The sequence below is a fragment of the Pleurodeles waltl genome, chromosome 6 (genome assembly GCF_031143425.1).
Source record: "Pleurodeles waltl isolate 20211129_DDA chromosome 6, aPleWal1.hap1.20221129, whole genome shotgun sequence".
Classification (NCBI taxonomy): domain Eukaryota; kingdom Metazoa; phylum Chordata; class Amphibia; order Caudata; family Salamandridae; genus Pleurodeles; species Pleurodeles waltl.
Window position 1 is genome coordinate 1,614,242,130 of NC_090445.1, and position 13,273 is coordinate 1,614,255,402.

General features: G+C 45.7%; 1 protein-coding gene across 2 annotated transcripts in view; it reads left to right on the forward strand.

Annotated features, from left to right (window-relative positions):
* The window catches only part of TMEM268 (transmembrane protein 268), a 62,302-nt gene extending 56,500 nt beyond the window's left edge, over positions 1-5,802 (forward strand). For both annotated transcript variants that reach the window (XM_069241511.1, XM_069241512.1), the window contains 2 exons: positions 1,348-1,560; positions 2,657-5,802. In XM_069241511.1, coding sequence (XP_069097612.1) covers positions 1,348-1,560; positions 2,657-2,836 — 393 coding nt within the window. In that variant the 3' untranslated portion in view covers positions 2,837-5,802. The remainder of the gene's footprint in view (positions 1-1,347; positions 1,561-2,656) is intronic.
* Positions 5,803-13,273: the final 7,471 nt, after the last annotated feature.

A 13,273-nucleotide genomic window follows, 5' to 3' on the forward strand; every position in this document is an offset into this window, starting at 1 on the left:
GAGGGGACCGCATTCCCCATGCTGGAGGCCAAGTAGACTTAGTCATTCACTCTGTACTCCAGCACAGCATCTGCTTTCATTTGCAGACACTGTGGGGGTCATTCCGCCGGGGCCGGGGATGCGGGAGCACCGCCAACAGGCTGGCGGTGCCCCGCAGGGCATTCTGACCGCAGCGGTTTGGCCGCGGTCAGAAGAGGAAAACCGGCGGTCTCCCGCCAGTTTTTCGCTGCCCTGGGAATCCCCAAGCTGCGCCGCCATAAGGGATTCCGACCCCCTCACCGCCATCCTGTTCCTGGCGGCTCCGGCCGCCAGGAACAGGATGGCGGTGAGGGGTGTCATGGGGCCCCTGGGGGCCCCTGCAGTGCCCATGCCAATGGCATGGGCACTGCAGGGGCCCCCGTAAGAGGGCCCCACTTTGTATTTCAGTGTCTGCTTTGCAGACACTGAAATACGCGACGGGTGCCACTGCACCTGTCGCACATACCCACTCCGCCGGCTCCATTCGGAGCCGGCTTCCTCGTGGGGTGGGGTTTCCCGCTGGGCTGGCGGGCGGCCTTCTGGCGGTCGCCCGCCAGCCCAGCGGGAAAGCCAGAATGGCCTCCGCGGTCTTTCGACCGCGGAGCGGCCATATGGCGGCTCCCTCCAGGCAGGCGGCGACCGCCACCCGCGGGGGTCAGAATGACCCCCAAAGTGTTATCAGGCCTCGTGGTGCTTTTACAGCACGTCCTACTGAAGCTAGACTATTTAATGAGTACACTTTGCACATTTTGTGTAGTCTCTAAATATAGTTTAAGGTATTATCCCAAATTCTGCACATTTTCATCAAAATAGTGTCCCCTTCAGCCATATCTTAGCGCGATTACAAGTTGCTATGTGGAATACATACATGTGATTTATAAAAAGTAAATCAAAGCAAAAAGATATTATTTTCACATGTTGCATGCTTATTTGGACTTGATGTTTTTGTAGAGTAGGCGTCTTCCATTGTAAGTGACGAATTACATTACTTGTTTGACATCACTTTCTGTGAATATACTCCCCCCGCACGATTTCTCTTAGGACTTACGCCCTGGCCTTAGCATTAAGCCACCACTAAAGAATGTTTACGTGTTTCAAGTACCTTAGAAACTCCCAAAGGAAACTAAAACCACATGCCTAAAGAATCTCCATGCTTGAATATCTCTTGTTGGCATACTGAGAGTGGCCACTTTCGAAAGCTGAGCTGCACAACCCAGCCTCATCATTGACCTTGCATCAACCATGCAAATGGATTTTAAAGGGAGATGTGTAAATCTTTATGAAATGATAGGAACAGAACAAAAATGTGTGTGTGCTGCTCTGTTTCAGCCAGCTCTACGCAGGTGCCTGGACCATCTTTGTATTGCCATGGAAACAGCCATAGATCCAGGCCCAGGAACGGATGGGAGCAACGGAGAAGCAGAAGGGGCTGCCAGAGGCCATTCTGAAGAATCGCCTCTTCTATCTGTTGGGCGGGCGTCCCAGAAAAAGCCCTTGCTGTGCAGTGAGATGGTCCCTCTTATCCAGGAGGGAGAACCTGATGTAAGTTAAAAAAAAATATATATATATATATCTGTGTATTATTGATCGAAGACAGTCAAGAAAAGGGCCCGGGGAAAGAAAAGATTAATGAGGTTCAGGTGTAGTATTTCAAGGAACTTAAACTAAATGTGTCCAATCCCATCTTGAGTCCCCTAACAGCTTCAATGACTACCTGTCTCCCTGGAGTTCCCCAAACAGTCACTTTTGCCAGGTGCCCGAATCAGAGACTTTTCACTGATTGAACCACTGACACCTCCTTAGAGACTGGTCTTATGAATGCCCTTAGGACATGAATCACTGATGGCTGCTTCACTACCTGAATCACAGTAACACTATCTCAACACCTCACATCCTGAGCCATTAGTCTTTATTCCTATAAAACCTGTTCTTTAAAGAAGCCCCTTGCAGCCTGAATCACTGACAGATCAGACATCCTGACAATTGAGCAACCATCAGATCTTTAACCGCTGATGACCCCAAACTGCCTGGTTGATTGGGCCCTCCCCATTAATTGATTTATTAAGGGGTTCTCACAAAACCTACACTAAACATGGACTCTACTGACCTCTTCGACAAAGGTCTCCTCACAATCTAAAGCACGATGGGCGGCTCACATCCTCAACTACTCATAGACCCACCATAGCCAGGACCAAAGCCTTCCTTCATAGTCACCACAGACGGTGCATTTAGAAGTTAAATCACAGAGGGTCCCATCATAGGCTGAACCACAAAAATCTGCTGCATAAAGCTTCAATCATGGAGGCTCAGCCCATTAACCCTGAATCACTGAGGCTGAATTCCACTCAGAAAGGACCTCACATTGGCAGAAGCAATGACTGCCATCCCACACCCAGCCGCGACATTGATGGACCCCACACAGCGTAAACTGCTAATGAAACCATTGAGACCACCCCACACATAAATGTTTAAACAGATGTTCCACCCACTGCTTGAATAGGGATTTCCTATAGATTGTATATATTAGGCTCCATGGGACTGTATTCACAGATGTGTGTAGTGTGTTTGAATAGCTGCATATGAGTGAGTGGGGGTTTCACGTAGGTAATGTATACCTGTCTTCCACTCCTCTCTACAGGTTATGGCTCATCAGCTGCTGATTATCTTCAGTGCATGCTATGTAAGGTTGCTTATCACTGGTCAGCTGACAGAAGTATCTGTGGTACGTCACGCTGAGAAGATAAATGCACCCTGCCTGTGCCAGTTCATAGAAGCAAGTGCCCTGGAGGGTGAACAGTGCTGGAGCAATCCCAGGTGAACTGAGACACTCCCTCGATCAAACAGGACTTGTGGGGCTACACAGATGGCCTAGAGGAAAGCAGGAAGGCCCTGAAGTATAGAAAGACGTAAAGAAATCCCAGATGCAGAAGAAGGAACAAGTCGTCAGTTGTAGAAGGAGAATCTCTTATTTAAGTTTTCACTTCAGATTGCTTGAATCTACACCCATGAATTGACTTAAGACCGAGATTAGTGGGCAGTGTGCCACCATAAATGGGTTCTGTTTTGTTTACTGGAAAGCATCTAGTCCTGCAACAGGATACACAATGCATTCAACAAACACAGAGCGGCTCCAGGGCAGAAAGGGAAGGTTATGCTGGAAGACCAATTGAAAATTTTAGTCTACCTGTCTACTCTGCAACCACACTATATGCCACTATTAAATTGCTTTTTAATATACTAGTGTATCTCCAAAACAGGGTGTCTACAAGTACAGATGTGCAATGCTATTTTGTGCTCTGACTTCCAGATCTCATGCAGGGTGGACAGAAAGTCACATTTTCGCACTCGTAGTAGCACCCTTCCTTCTTACTCCAAAATACACCTAGTAAGAACCTACTTTTGCCACCTTATTTGAAGCGGATATTGGGTGAAAGAGTCAAACATCTGGAACTCCCTTTGAAATGGGCCAAGGCAGAAAGCATTTCAGACTTTGTGCATTGAAACATGGAGACCAAAACTGACAGTGATACCCACAATGTTACAGAAAGTTTCAGAAGGACTTGTTAGACAACTGCATCTGGATACCTCAGCTAACTACAGAGCGGGAGTCCTTGAGCAATATCACACTATCTTCCATCATAATTGTCTGGTATGTGTAATTTGGTGTTTTTCCAACATGGCATGTATGCCATGCCAAAAGCGAGGGGGCATCTGAACTGGTCTCTATACCACCTAAAGCCACATATCCTCCATATGAAAGGATCTATACTCGAAATCAGAGACAATATCAGGTGGTGCAGAAGAAACAAAGATACTGCTTGAAATTTCTCATTGAAATGAAACATTGGCTGCCCACTGAATCACTGGCCATGGTTTATTAAAATGTGAGTCTGTATGTATACTGCAGACAAAAAGTCATATAGTTAAAGAAGTATTCACTAGTTCAGCAAAGAGCATGACATTGTGGCTAAAGTGCTATGAGCTGGTTGGTCTTCGAAACTGAGTAGCAGGAGTTGTAAAGTTCAGAACCTCACACATAGTAATGCATGCCTGTGTTCACAGCATTCTCTAGAGGAAAGTGAACTATATTCTTGAAGGTGATCGTCTAAGAAATATACCCATCTAGATATGTTGCACCATTCCCCCATGGCTAACAATAAGGATTACAAAATCGCTATTTAACAGTGTCTGGGTGGGTTTTGAGACTTACGTTGACTGCATTTTGTAGCTGACCACTTTAAAAGAAACTTTCAGACTTTATTGTAACATTTTCATGCTGCCTCAGTGCACACACTCACGCAAAAGTTTTGTTTGCTAGAGCAGAATTCTCACTAGTCATTGCGTGTCACTTTGGTCAAACAGTTACATAGCTGCATTCCGCCAATCACTACACTGACCCAAAAATACGTAGAAGAGACAGCACAGGTCCTCTGGATCAATACAGCAATATAGGTTCATTTTATGCATCATGGTGGACTTAAAAAACAAATATTGTGTCATGTTATGTGATTAAGGTCAAATTATGTGTTTCATTCTATGATATAATTGTTTAGCTGTTTCTACATTTTATTACACTTTCATACTAAATAAACCCCCGTGTAATAGATAATAGACAAGTCTCAGAAAAATGCACCTGTACTCATTTAGCAGGCCCTGTTTAACACGTAATTCACCATCAACAAATATTTATGTCATCTACAGAAAAAAGTGACATCATTTCATTATCAGTGACTTTCTGTACTGTCCAGAATAAAATAATTTGTTTAACACATACATATAGGCCCCCATTACGAGTTTGGCGGGCAGCCTGTGCAGCCAGAACACCGCCGGCCCTAGTACAAGTTTCCCACTAGGCCGGTGTTTTCGCCCACCAGCCCAGCGGGAAACAGGGCCTAACATTGACGCTGGCTCTTAATCGAGCCTGCGGCAATGTGGTGGTGCGGCGGTTGCACCAACACCCGTCGCGCTTTCCACTGTCCGTAATTCAGGCAGTGGAAATCGTGACAGGGTTGTCCATGTGGGCCCCTGTACTGCTTATGTTAAGTGCATGGGCAATGCAGGGGCCCCCAGGAGACCCCCAACATCCCCGTTCCACCAGCCTTTCCATGGCAGTCCAACCGCCATGAAAAGGCTGGAGGATTGGGAAGTCAGAATCCCCAGAATCACAAACTGCCGAGACCGCCAGGCTGTCGGCAGTCCGACTGTGGCGGTTCCACCAAGGTTGCAATGTGGAGGCCGGACCGCTGCTTTGGCAGCGGTCCGACCTCCACCATGGCCCTGGCGGTCTCATGACCAATGGGGTCGTAATGAGGCCCATAACGTTCCATTCTCCAGACAAATCTAGGCCACCAAAGATATTGTAATAAAAGGGTACCTTTTATAGTCTGCACATTCTAGTTATGGTTTAAATGCTTTTGTGGGTTTATTCTGTGGATGCTCATTAGAGCCTGAGGAAGCTCTACTTTGGAATGGGAAACAGGCATGCAGTACAGTACTTCAAACTGTGAATTTGTTGTTTAAGAGACTCACAAGATGACAATTTGCATTTGAAATAAGTAGACCACAATTATAGATGCCCAATAATTGAGAATTTTCTAATCTTTGAATATCTGCTTGCAATAACTATTATTTCCATAGTTCCATGTCTTTTACGTTATTTGCACTAAATGTTGAACCATGAATTCTTTAAAATTTAAGGTGCTGTTTTTCTTTTTGGAAACAAGATTGTATTTTTTATGTAACAAATTCAAATTATATGTAAATAAACTATTTTTCATTGCAGTATATGGTCTCAATGGCTTTTCAAGATATTCAGGGTGACATGCCATCTGTTTAGCACAGATTAATCGTCCTACATAATATTTATGAATGTTTAAAACGGTATTTATAAAGTGTAAAGCTAGCTAGAGAGCAAAAGAGTGGTGAAAAACGACAGTAGTCCCAAGTAAAAATTCTGGATAGTTCTAATGAAGCAAATTATTTGTGGTTGGTAAATCCCATGACGTTGAGATGTAGTGTTCTTTGAAGAGGTGGGTCTTCAGCTGGGGAATAAATTGGTCAGTACAATTGGGTTGGTTGAGTGTTAGATTTTCCGACACTCACACTGGCATGTAATCCTAATATACATTATACGACAAGCAGGGTGCATGAGAGAGGCTTAAGGGGCAGTGAAGGGGGAGAGGAATGCAAACTGGTAAGAGTACTGAGTGAGAAAAACACAATATTTTGTAAAATAATCAACATTTTTAGGGCTTTCAAAACAGAGATGAGAGAGAGTGTGTGTGTGTGTTTTGTCAGTGTGAGTGACAAAATCCCAGATGGACTCTGACAGACACATCACCATACCCAAATGAAAGCACCTGTACCCACCCACCTATACATCAGAAAATATATTTGTTAGGGAGGTGTAACACCCTATGCACTCCCCCACTCCTTGAAGCTACGCCCCTGGTCTTCAGTTTTTTTTTTTAATGCAGAGGGGTTGTAGCAGTTCAGATGTTGACTAGATTGTTGTTATAGATTATGGGCGCAACCATTTGTTTTCTTTTTATTTATTTCTTTCAACAGTATGTTGTTAACAGTCTGGAGACATCCTGGTTTCTGATGTGGCGCTACTCATCTAAGATAATTAATTAGCTGTCAGGTAATGAGGTCCAGTTCTTGTGGCTTTGTATGTGATGCACAAACTTATCTTGAATATGAAGCAGGAATGGCGGAGTAGCCAGTAACCTCCCACCAGGGTGGGAGTGATACACTTGAGACCTTCGTTGGGATGTGTCTCTGCAAGTGGGATGCCTTACAGGGCAGCCAGTGTTGTGCCACTACAGTGTGATGAGTCCACAGAGAAGGGAGAATGCTTCTTCTATGCATGAGAGGACTAAACCTAGATCTGTTGTTCTCATGGTGGTACCCAGGAGATAGCGGATTCAGGAGACGTGGCACAAGCTCTTTTTTATTTTACACTTTGTTCTTCGAAATAGAGCTCTGTTTCAAGGCAGAAAACAAGAGATTTTCCATTCAATGCCATTTTGCAGAATCATGTTTGAGGTCGTGGCCATTTGTTACAGTTGGGTAACAGGAGGAATTCTGTCTTGGACGTACATCTTGTATTCTTCTTCTTTTGCTTTTAGCTGGTAGCTTTTCAACATTTTCGAAATCCACATATCTACTTACAGGATGTGGATCCCCTCTGCCGGCAGGTAGCTTTTAGTTTTTTTAACAGCACTATGCCTAAGGAAGCCAAGTTTGTCATTTTATGCCTTGTTCATGTCTTAGGAGACTTTGTAGTCTTGCTTGACACCCCCTTCAGTTGTACCTCTGATTGCACAAGCTCTCTTTAGGACCTCAGTGTCGGTAAAGTGTTTTGCCTCCTTAGGGCATTTACAATGGAAATATTGGGATTCCACAGAGTATGGATTTTCAAGGTCTTTGCCTTATTTTCCATATGCTCCTTGTTGGTTTATAGAGTTGTAATTGTTGTGTAAACAGTTTTCCGGTCTTGACCTCTATGGAGGCTACGCATGTCATCCTATTATTTAGAAGTTCCACATTCACATCACTTTTATCCACCCGTCCTATGCCATTCATAAAGGGCACTTATTTCAAAGGGCTAGGTAGTACCGTGCAGCTCTCATAGCATTTTGATTATTAGTGTATTTCCCTGCCCAGGTCAGAGGGGTCCCTGTGACCTACTCCATCCCTGCCTCATCAGCTGAAACATTCCTGGCTGGGGAAGGCGTTCAATAGAAAACAAGTTTCTCCATCCCTGGACAGTTTATGTTGTTCTTGAAAGACATTGCCACAGTAAGTCAGCTCTTTATACTCAGTGAATAATTTTGCAGATCAAAGTTCCAGGGATCTCTGTGCTCTCGGTACCCCAATTACTGCCCTGAATCTGTATATGCCATCAAGCTTCCATTAACTGTGTGGGAAGATATCGGGGCATGAAGAAACAATTCTGGCTGCCGTCTTCCAGTGAGTTAATAGAGATTACTTGCTATTTGTAGGAAAATGGCTCCCTGTTGCAGTTACCCCCCACTTTTTGCCTGATACTGATGCTGACTTGACTGAGAAGTGTGCTGGGACCCTGCTAACCAGGCCCCAGCACCAATGTTCTTTCACAAAAAATGTACCATTGTTTCCACAATTGGCACACCCCTGGCACACAGATAAGTCCCTTGTAAAAGGTACCAGTGGTACCAAGGGCCCTGTGACCAGGGAAGGTCTTTAATGGCTGCAGCATGTGTTGTGCCACCCTTAGGGACCCCTCACCTAAAACATTCACACTGCCATAGCAGATTGTGTGTGTGTTGGTGGGGAGAAAAAGGCAAAGTCGACATGGCATCCCCCTTAGGATGCCATGCACACAAAATACTGCCTGTGGCATAGGTAAGTCACCCCTCTAGCAGGCCTTACAGCCCTAAGGCAGGGTGCACTATACCACAGGTGAGGGCATAGCTGCATGAGCAATATGCTCCTACAGTGTCTAAGTCTATTCTTAGACATTGTTAGTACAGTTTGGCCATATTGACTATATGGTCTGGGAGTTTGTCAAAAACTAACTCCACAGCTCCATAATGGATACACTGAATACTGGGAAGTTTGGTATCAAACTTCTCAGAATAATAAATCGACACTGATACCAGTGTTGGATTTATTAAAGAATGCACACAGAGGGCATCTTAGAGATGCCCCCTGTATTTTACCCAATCCTTCAGTGCAGGACTGACTGGTCTGTGCCAGCCTGCTGCTGAGCGACAAGTTTCTGCCCCCTGGGGTGAGAGCCTTTGTGCTGTCTGAGGCCAGAAACAAAGCCTTGCACTGGGTGGAGATGCTTAACTCCTCCCTCCTGCAGAAACTGTAACACCTAGCAGTGAGCCTCAAAGGCTCAAGCTTCGTGTTACAATGCCCCAGGGCACTCCAGCTAGTGGAGATGCCCGCCCCCTGGACACAGCCCCCCCTTTTGGCAGCAAGCCCAGGGGAGATAATGAGAAAAACAAGGAGGAGTCACCCACCAGTCAGGACTGTCCCTAAGGTGTCCTGAGCTGAGGTGACCCCTGCCTTGAGAAATCCTCCATCTTGAGTTTGGAGGATTCACTCAATAGGATTAGGGATGTGCCCTCCTCCCCACAGGGAGGAGGCACAAAGAGGGTGTAGCCACGCTCACGGACAGTAGCCACTGGCTACTGCCCTCCCAGACCTAAACACCCCCCTAAATTCAGTATTTAGGGGCTCCCCTGATCCCAGGAAATCAGATTCCTGCAACCTGAAGAAAGAAAGAGGACTGTTGACCTACAAGCCTGCAGAGAAGGAGGAAGACGACAACTGATTTGGCCCCACTCCTACCGGCCTGTCTCCAACTTCGAAAACCTGCTCCAGCACCGCATCCGACAGGGACCAGCGACCTCTGAATCCTCAGAGGACTGCCCTGGACTACAGGACCAAGAAACTCCCGTGAACAGCGGCCCTGTTCAAAACCAGTTACTTCTTTACAACAAAGAAGCAACTTCCAAAGACTTCACGTTTCCCGCCAGAAGCGTGAGACTCTACACTCTGCCCCCGACGCCACCGGCTCTACCTGCAGGAAACCAACACCTCAGGGAGGACTCCCTGGCGACTGCGAGCCCGTGAGTAACCAGAGACGACCCCCCTGAGCCCCCACAGCGACGCCTGCAGAGAGAATCCAGAGGCTCCCCCTGACCGCAACTGCCTGTAACAAGGGAACTGGAACCGACACTGCACCCGCAGACCCCAGGACCTGAAGGAACCGAACTTCGACGCAGGGGTGATCCCCAGGTGACCCTCTGCCTTGCCCAGGTGGTGGCTGTCCCAAGAAGCCCCCCCTGTGCCTGCCTGCACCGCTAGAGTGACCCCCGGATCCCTCCATTGAAACCTATACAAAACCCGACACATTCTTTGCACACTGCACCCGGCCACCCGTGTACTGCTGAGGGTGTGTTTTGTGTGCCTACTCGTGTGTCCCCCAGTGCTCTACAAAACCCCCCTGGTCTGCCCCCCGAGAACGCAGATACTTACCTGCTGGCAGACTGGAACCGGAGCACCCCTGTTCCTCATAGGCGCCTATGTGTTTTGGGCACCTCTTTGACCTCTGCACCTGACTGGCCCTGAGCTGCTGGTGTGGTAATATTGGGGTTGCCTTGAACCACCAACAGTGGGCTGCCTTTGCCCCAGAACTGAGCCTTGTCAGTGTTTTACTTACCTCCTAATCTAACCTTTACTTCCCTCCCCCAGGAACTGTTGATCTTTGCACTGTGTCCGCTTTGAAAATAGCTTATTGCCATTTTTACAAAGACTGTACATGATATTGTTTCCATTCAAAGTTCCAAAAGTATCTAAGTGAAGTACCTTACATTTAAAGTGTTTGATGTAAATCTTGAACCTGTGATTCTTAAAATAAACTAAGAAAATATATTTTTCAATATAAAAACCTATTGCCTTGGAGTAAGTCGTGGAGTGTGTGTTCCTCATTTATTGCCTGTTTGTGTACAACAAATGCTTAACACTACCCTCTGATAAGCTTCTGCTCGACCACACTACCCCAAAATAGAGCATTAGAATTATCTACTTTTTCCACTATCTTACCTCTAAGGCAGAGGTCTTCATACTGGGGGGGGGGGCTCAAGTGGTCCCAGGGGGGCGCTAGACTCTCACCAAAAGCAGCATTATACAGATTGCAGGCCTTTGCTCTAAGCAGAAGCATGTTATTGCATTTTTAAAAAGGTAACAGTACTTAACTGCAATGTTTAAATAGGTCTAGACATATTTAAACATTACCATCTTTATAAAATAATTGCGAAAAATTCTGTGGGGGGGCAATGATTTGTATTTTTCAACTGGGGGGGCGCGAAATTAAAAAGTTTGGAGACCACTGCTCTAAGGGGAACCCTTTGACTCTGTGCACACTATTTCTTACTTTGAAATAGTATATACAGAGCCAACTTCCTACACTATTGCCTCCTGGATGGGGAATAACACCCAGACCCAGGAATACTGGGCATGTCTTGTCTGCATGTCTTTCCCCTTCTCGAGAGAAATAAGTCAAAATCTATTTGGAGCAGATGATAAACATTAGGAAGTCATTGGGGTCAAGCCTGCGGGAGCATGAGCTGGTGCATTCGTATCACTTGTGAGACACTATTGCTAACAACAGGCATTGTCAAAGCCAGTGGGTCTCACCTATGGACAAGCAATTGGCTTTGGCAATCAGGTGAGCGGGGGACCGAGTGGGGTGCATAACAGGACTGGTGAAAACAGCTTTATGAATCGACCAGCACTGGCTGCTTCATCACGCTTTTTTCTTTACCTTTTGTCTGTTGGCGAAGGGAAGAGGTAGAAGAAAAAGGGACATGGCTGGGAGGGAGAGAAGAAAGCCGATGACAGAGCCAGCTACAGAAATTCAGCCTGTAGAGTGGTTCAATCTCAGCTCCGGCTCAAGACCATGTGACTCTGGGCAAATAACTTCATCTTCCCATGCCTACATAAAATGAATGTGTAATTGTAATTGTCATTTATATTTATATTTATGTAACGCTTACTGCCCCTGAGGAGGCGTTAAAGCTCTTTATATTCAAATGAACAATACAAACCCTTTAACCGCGGTTAAATGTAAAATCGCACTTTGTAGTTCAAATACAAAAACAATGTTTTATTATGAAAATACATGCCCACTGCCCCCGATCCAATCATCTTGTGTCTCTGAAATTCGAAGAATTACCGAACTAATGGGCACTCTAGCTTTAGAACCCCGCCCCCTGTGCTATTAAGGTCTTCATAACACACACTCTTTGGAATGTGAGTTTGAAACTAGGATTTCTTATAACTTGATTACTGTGAGTACAGTAACCAAGGTAATATACTTTCTAATTCACGAGTCGTGTCCACCAACATAAAGCGAGCTACTAGCAGAGCTTGATATATGATACCATAGGTACATCTCCTGCTGGACAAGAATGCCTTCAACCACATGCACCTTGGCTGCCCCCACGCACACAGATCTCAGAGCACAGAAATGGGTTCTCCTGCAGATCATTGTAATCTGTGTATTCCAAGATGGGGCTGTGAGGATAGTGAGGTTTGGACAATTTTTAAAGTGAGAATTGTGAATGCACGATTGTTATCTGCAATCGAAAACCGTCAAACACTGCTGCTAGCGCTCCGAGGCAGGGGCTCAGTAAAATGGATAACACACTGTCAACACATCTCTTTTGTTATTCATATCCTCCTGACTGTAAGCCTGCACCGCATGTTTTGCAGATAGCGCCCACTTTTAACTACATCACCTCTAGACGCTTACAAAAGTAACTGGATCCCTAACGGACCAGAATGGCTAAAAGCAGGATGGATACAAAGGTACCTCAGCTGAAGTGGTAAATATCCATTGAGAATGTGTCCTTGCGTAATGTAACTGGTGCTCATGTAAAGAACTCCAATACCTTTGGCTCGAGTTTGTGCTATATAATAACTGCAATAAAAGAGTCAGTTAATCCTCCCGTGCCTACATAAATTGAATGTGCACTTGGGTAATGTAACATGCAGACAATAGGAGGAAGCAGACGAAAGAGCCAGCTACAAAAATGTATTCTGTGGAGTGGCTCAACAAAAAGAAAAAAATAGTCCCCAAAAGTCCAACCAATGTAAGGACACCAGAACTTGGGCCATGCTCTAGAGAACGGTCACATGCAAGAAGAGGGAAGTGGCACCGCAGAGCTGACCAGCAGGAAGCAAGCAATTAGGAGTGACTTTGAAGCCCACCAACGGTGAATAATGGACGGCCTCCAGGCCCACTAACTATAAACAACATGTATCTTCAAGACAGCGCATGCTTATCATTTGTTGACTGGAGTGTCCCTCTTCTTTGCAGCCTCCTTAGTTGGCCAGTAATAGTCAAACATCACTTCCAATCCTTTCAGTGGTGCAGGGCCCATACACAGATTAATCAAATTTAGGGCCTGATTGAGATTTTGGAAGATGAGTTACTCCATCACAACGGTGACAGATATCCCGTCCACTGAAATATAAATCCCATTATATCCTATGGGATTTATACTTCAGCGGACGGGATATCCGTGACTGTTGTGCCGAAGTGATTCATCTGCCATGATCTCAATCAGGCCCTCAATCAGTGCCAGTCAGCTGCTTCCGACACGTTCAGGATCTATTTTTTCCCACTCACGCTGGCTGCGGCTCCTTCCATAGCACTGTTTTAAATTTAAGCTTGCAGTCTGTCTCTCTCCTC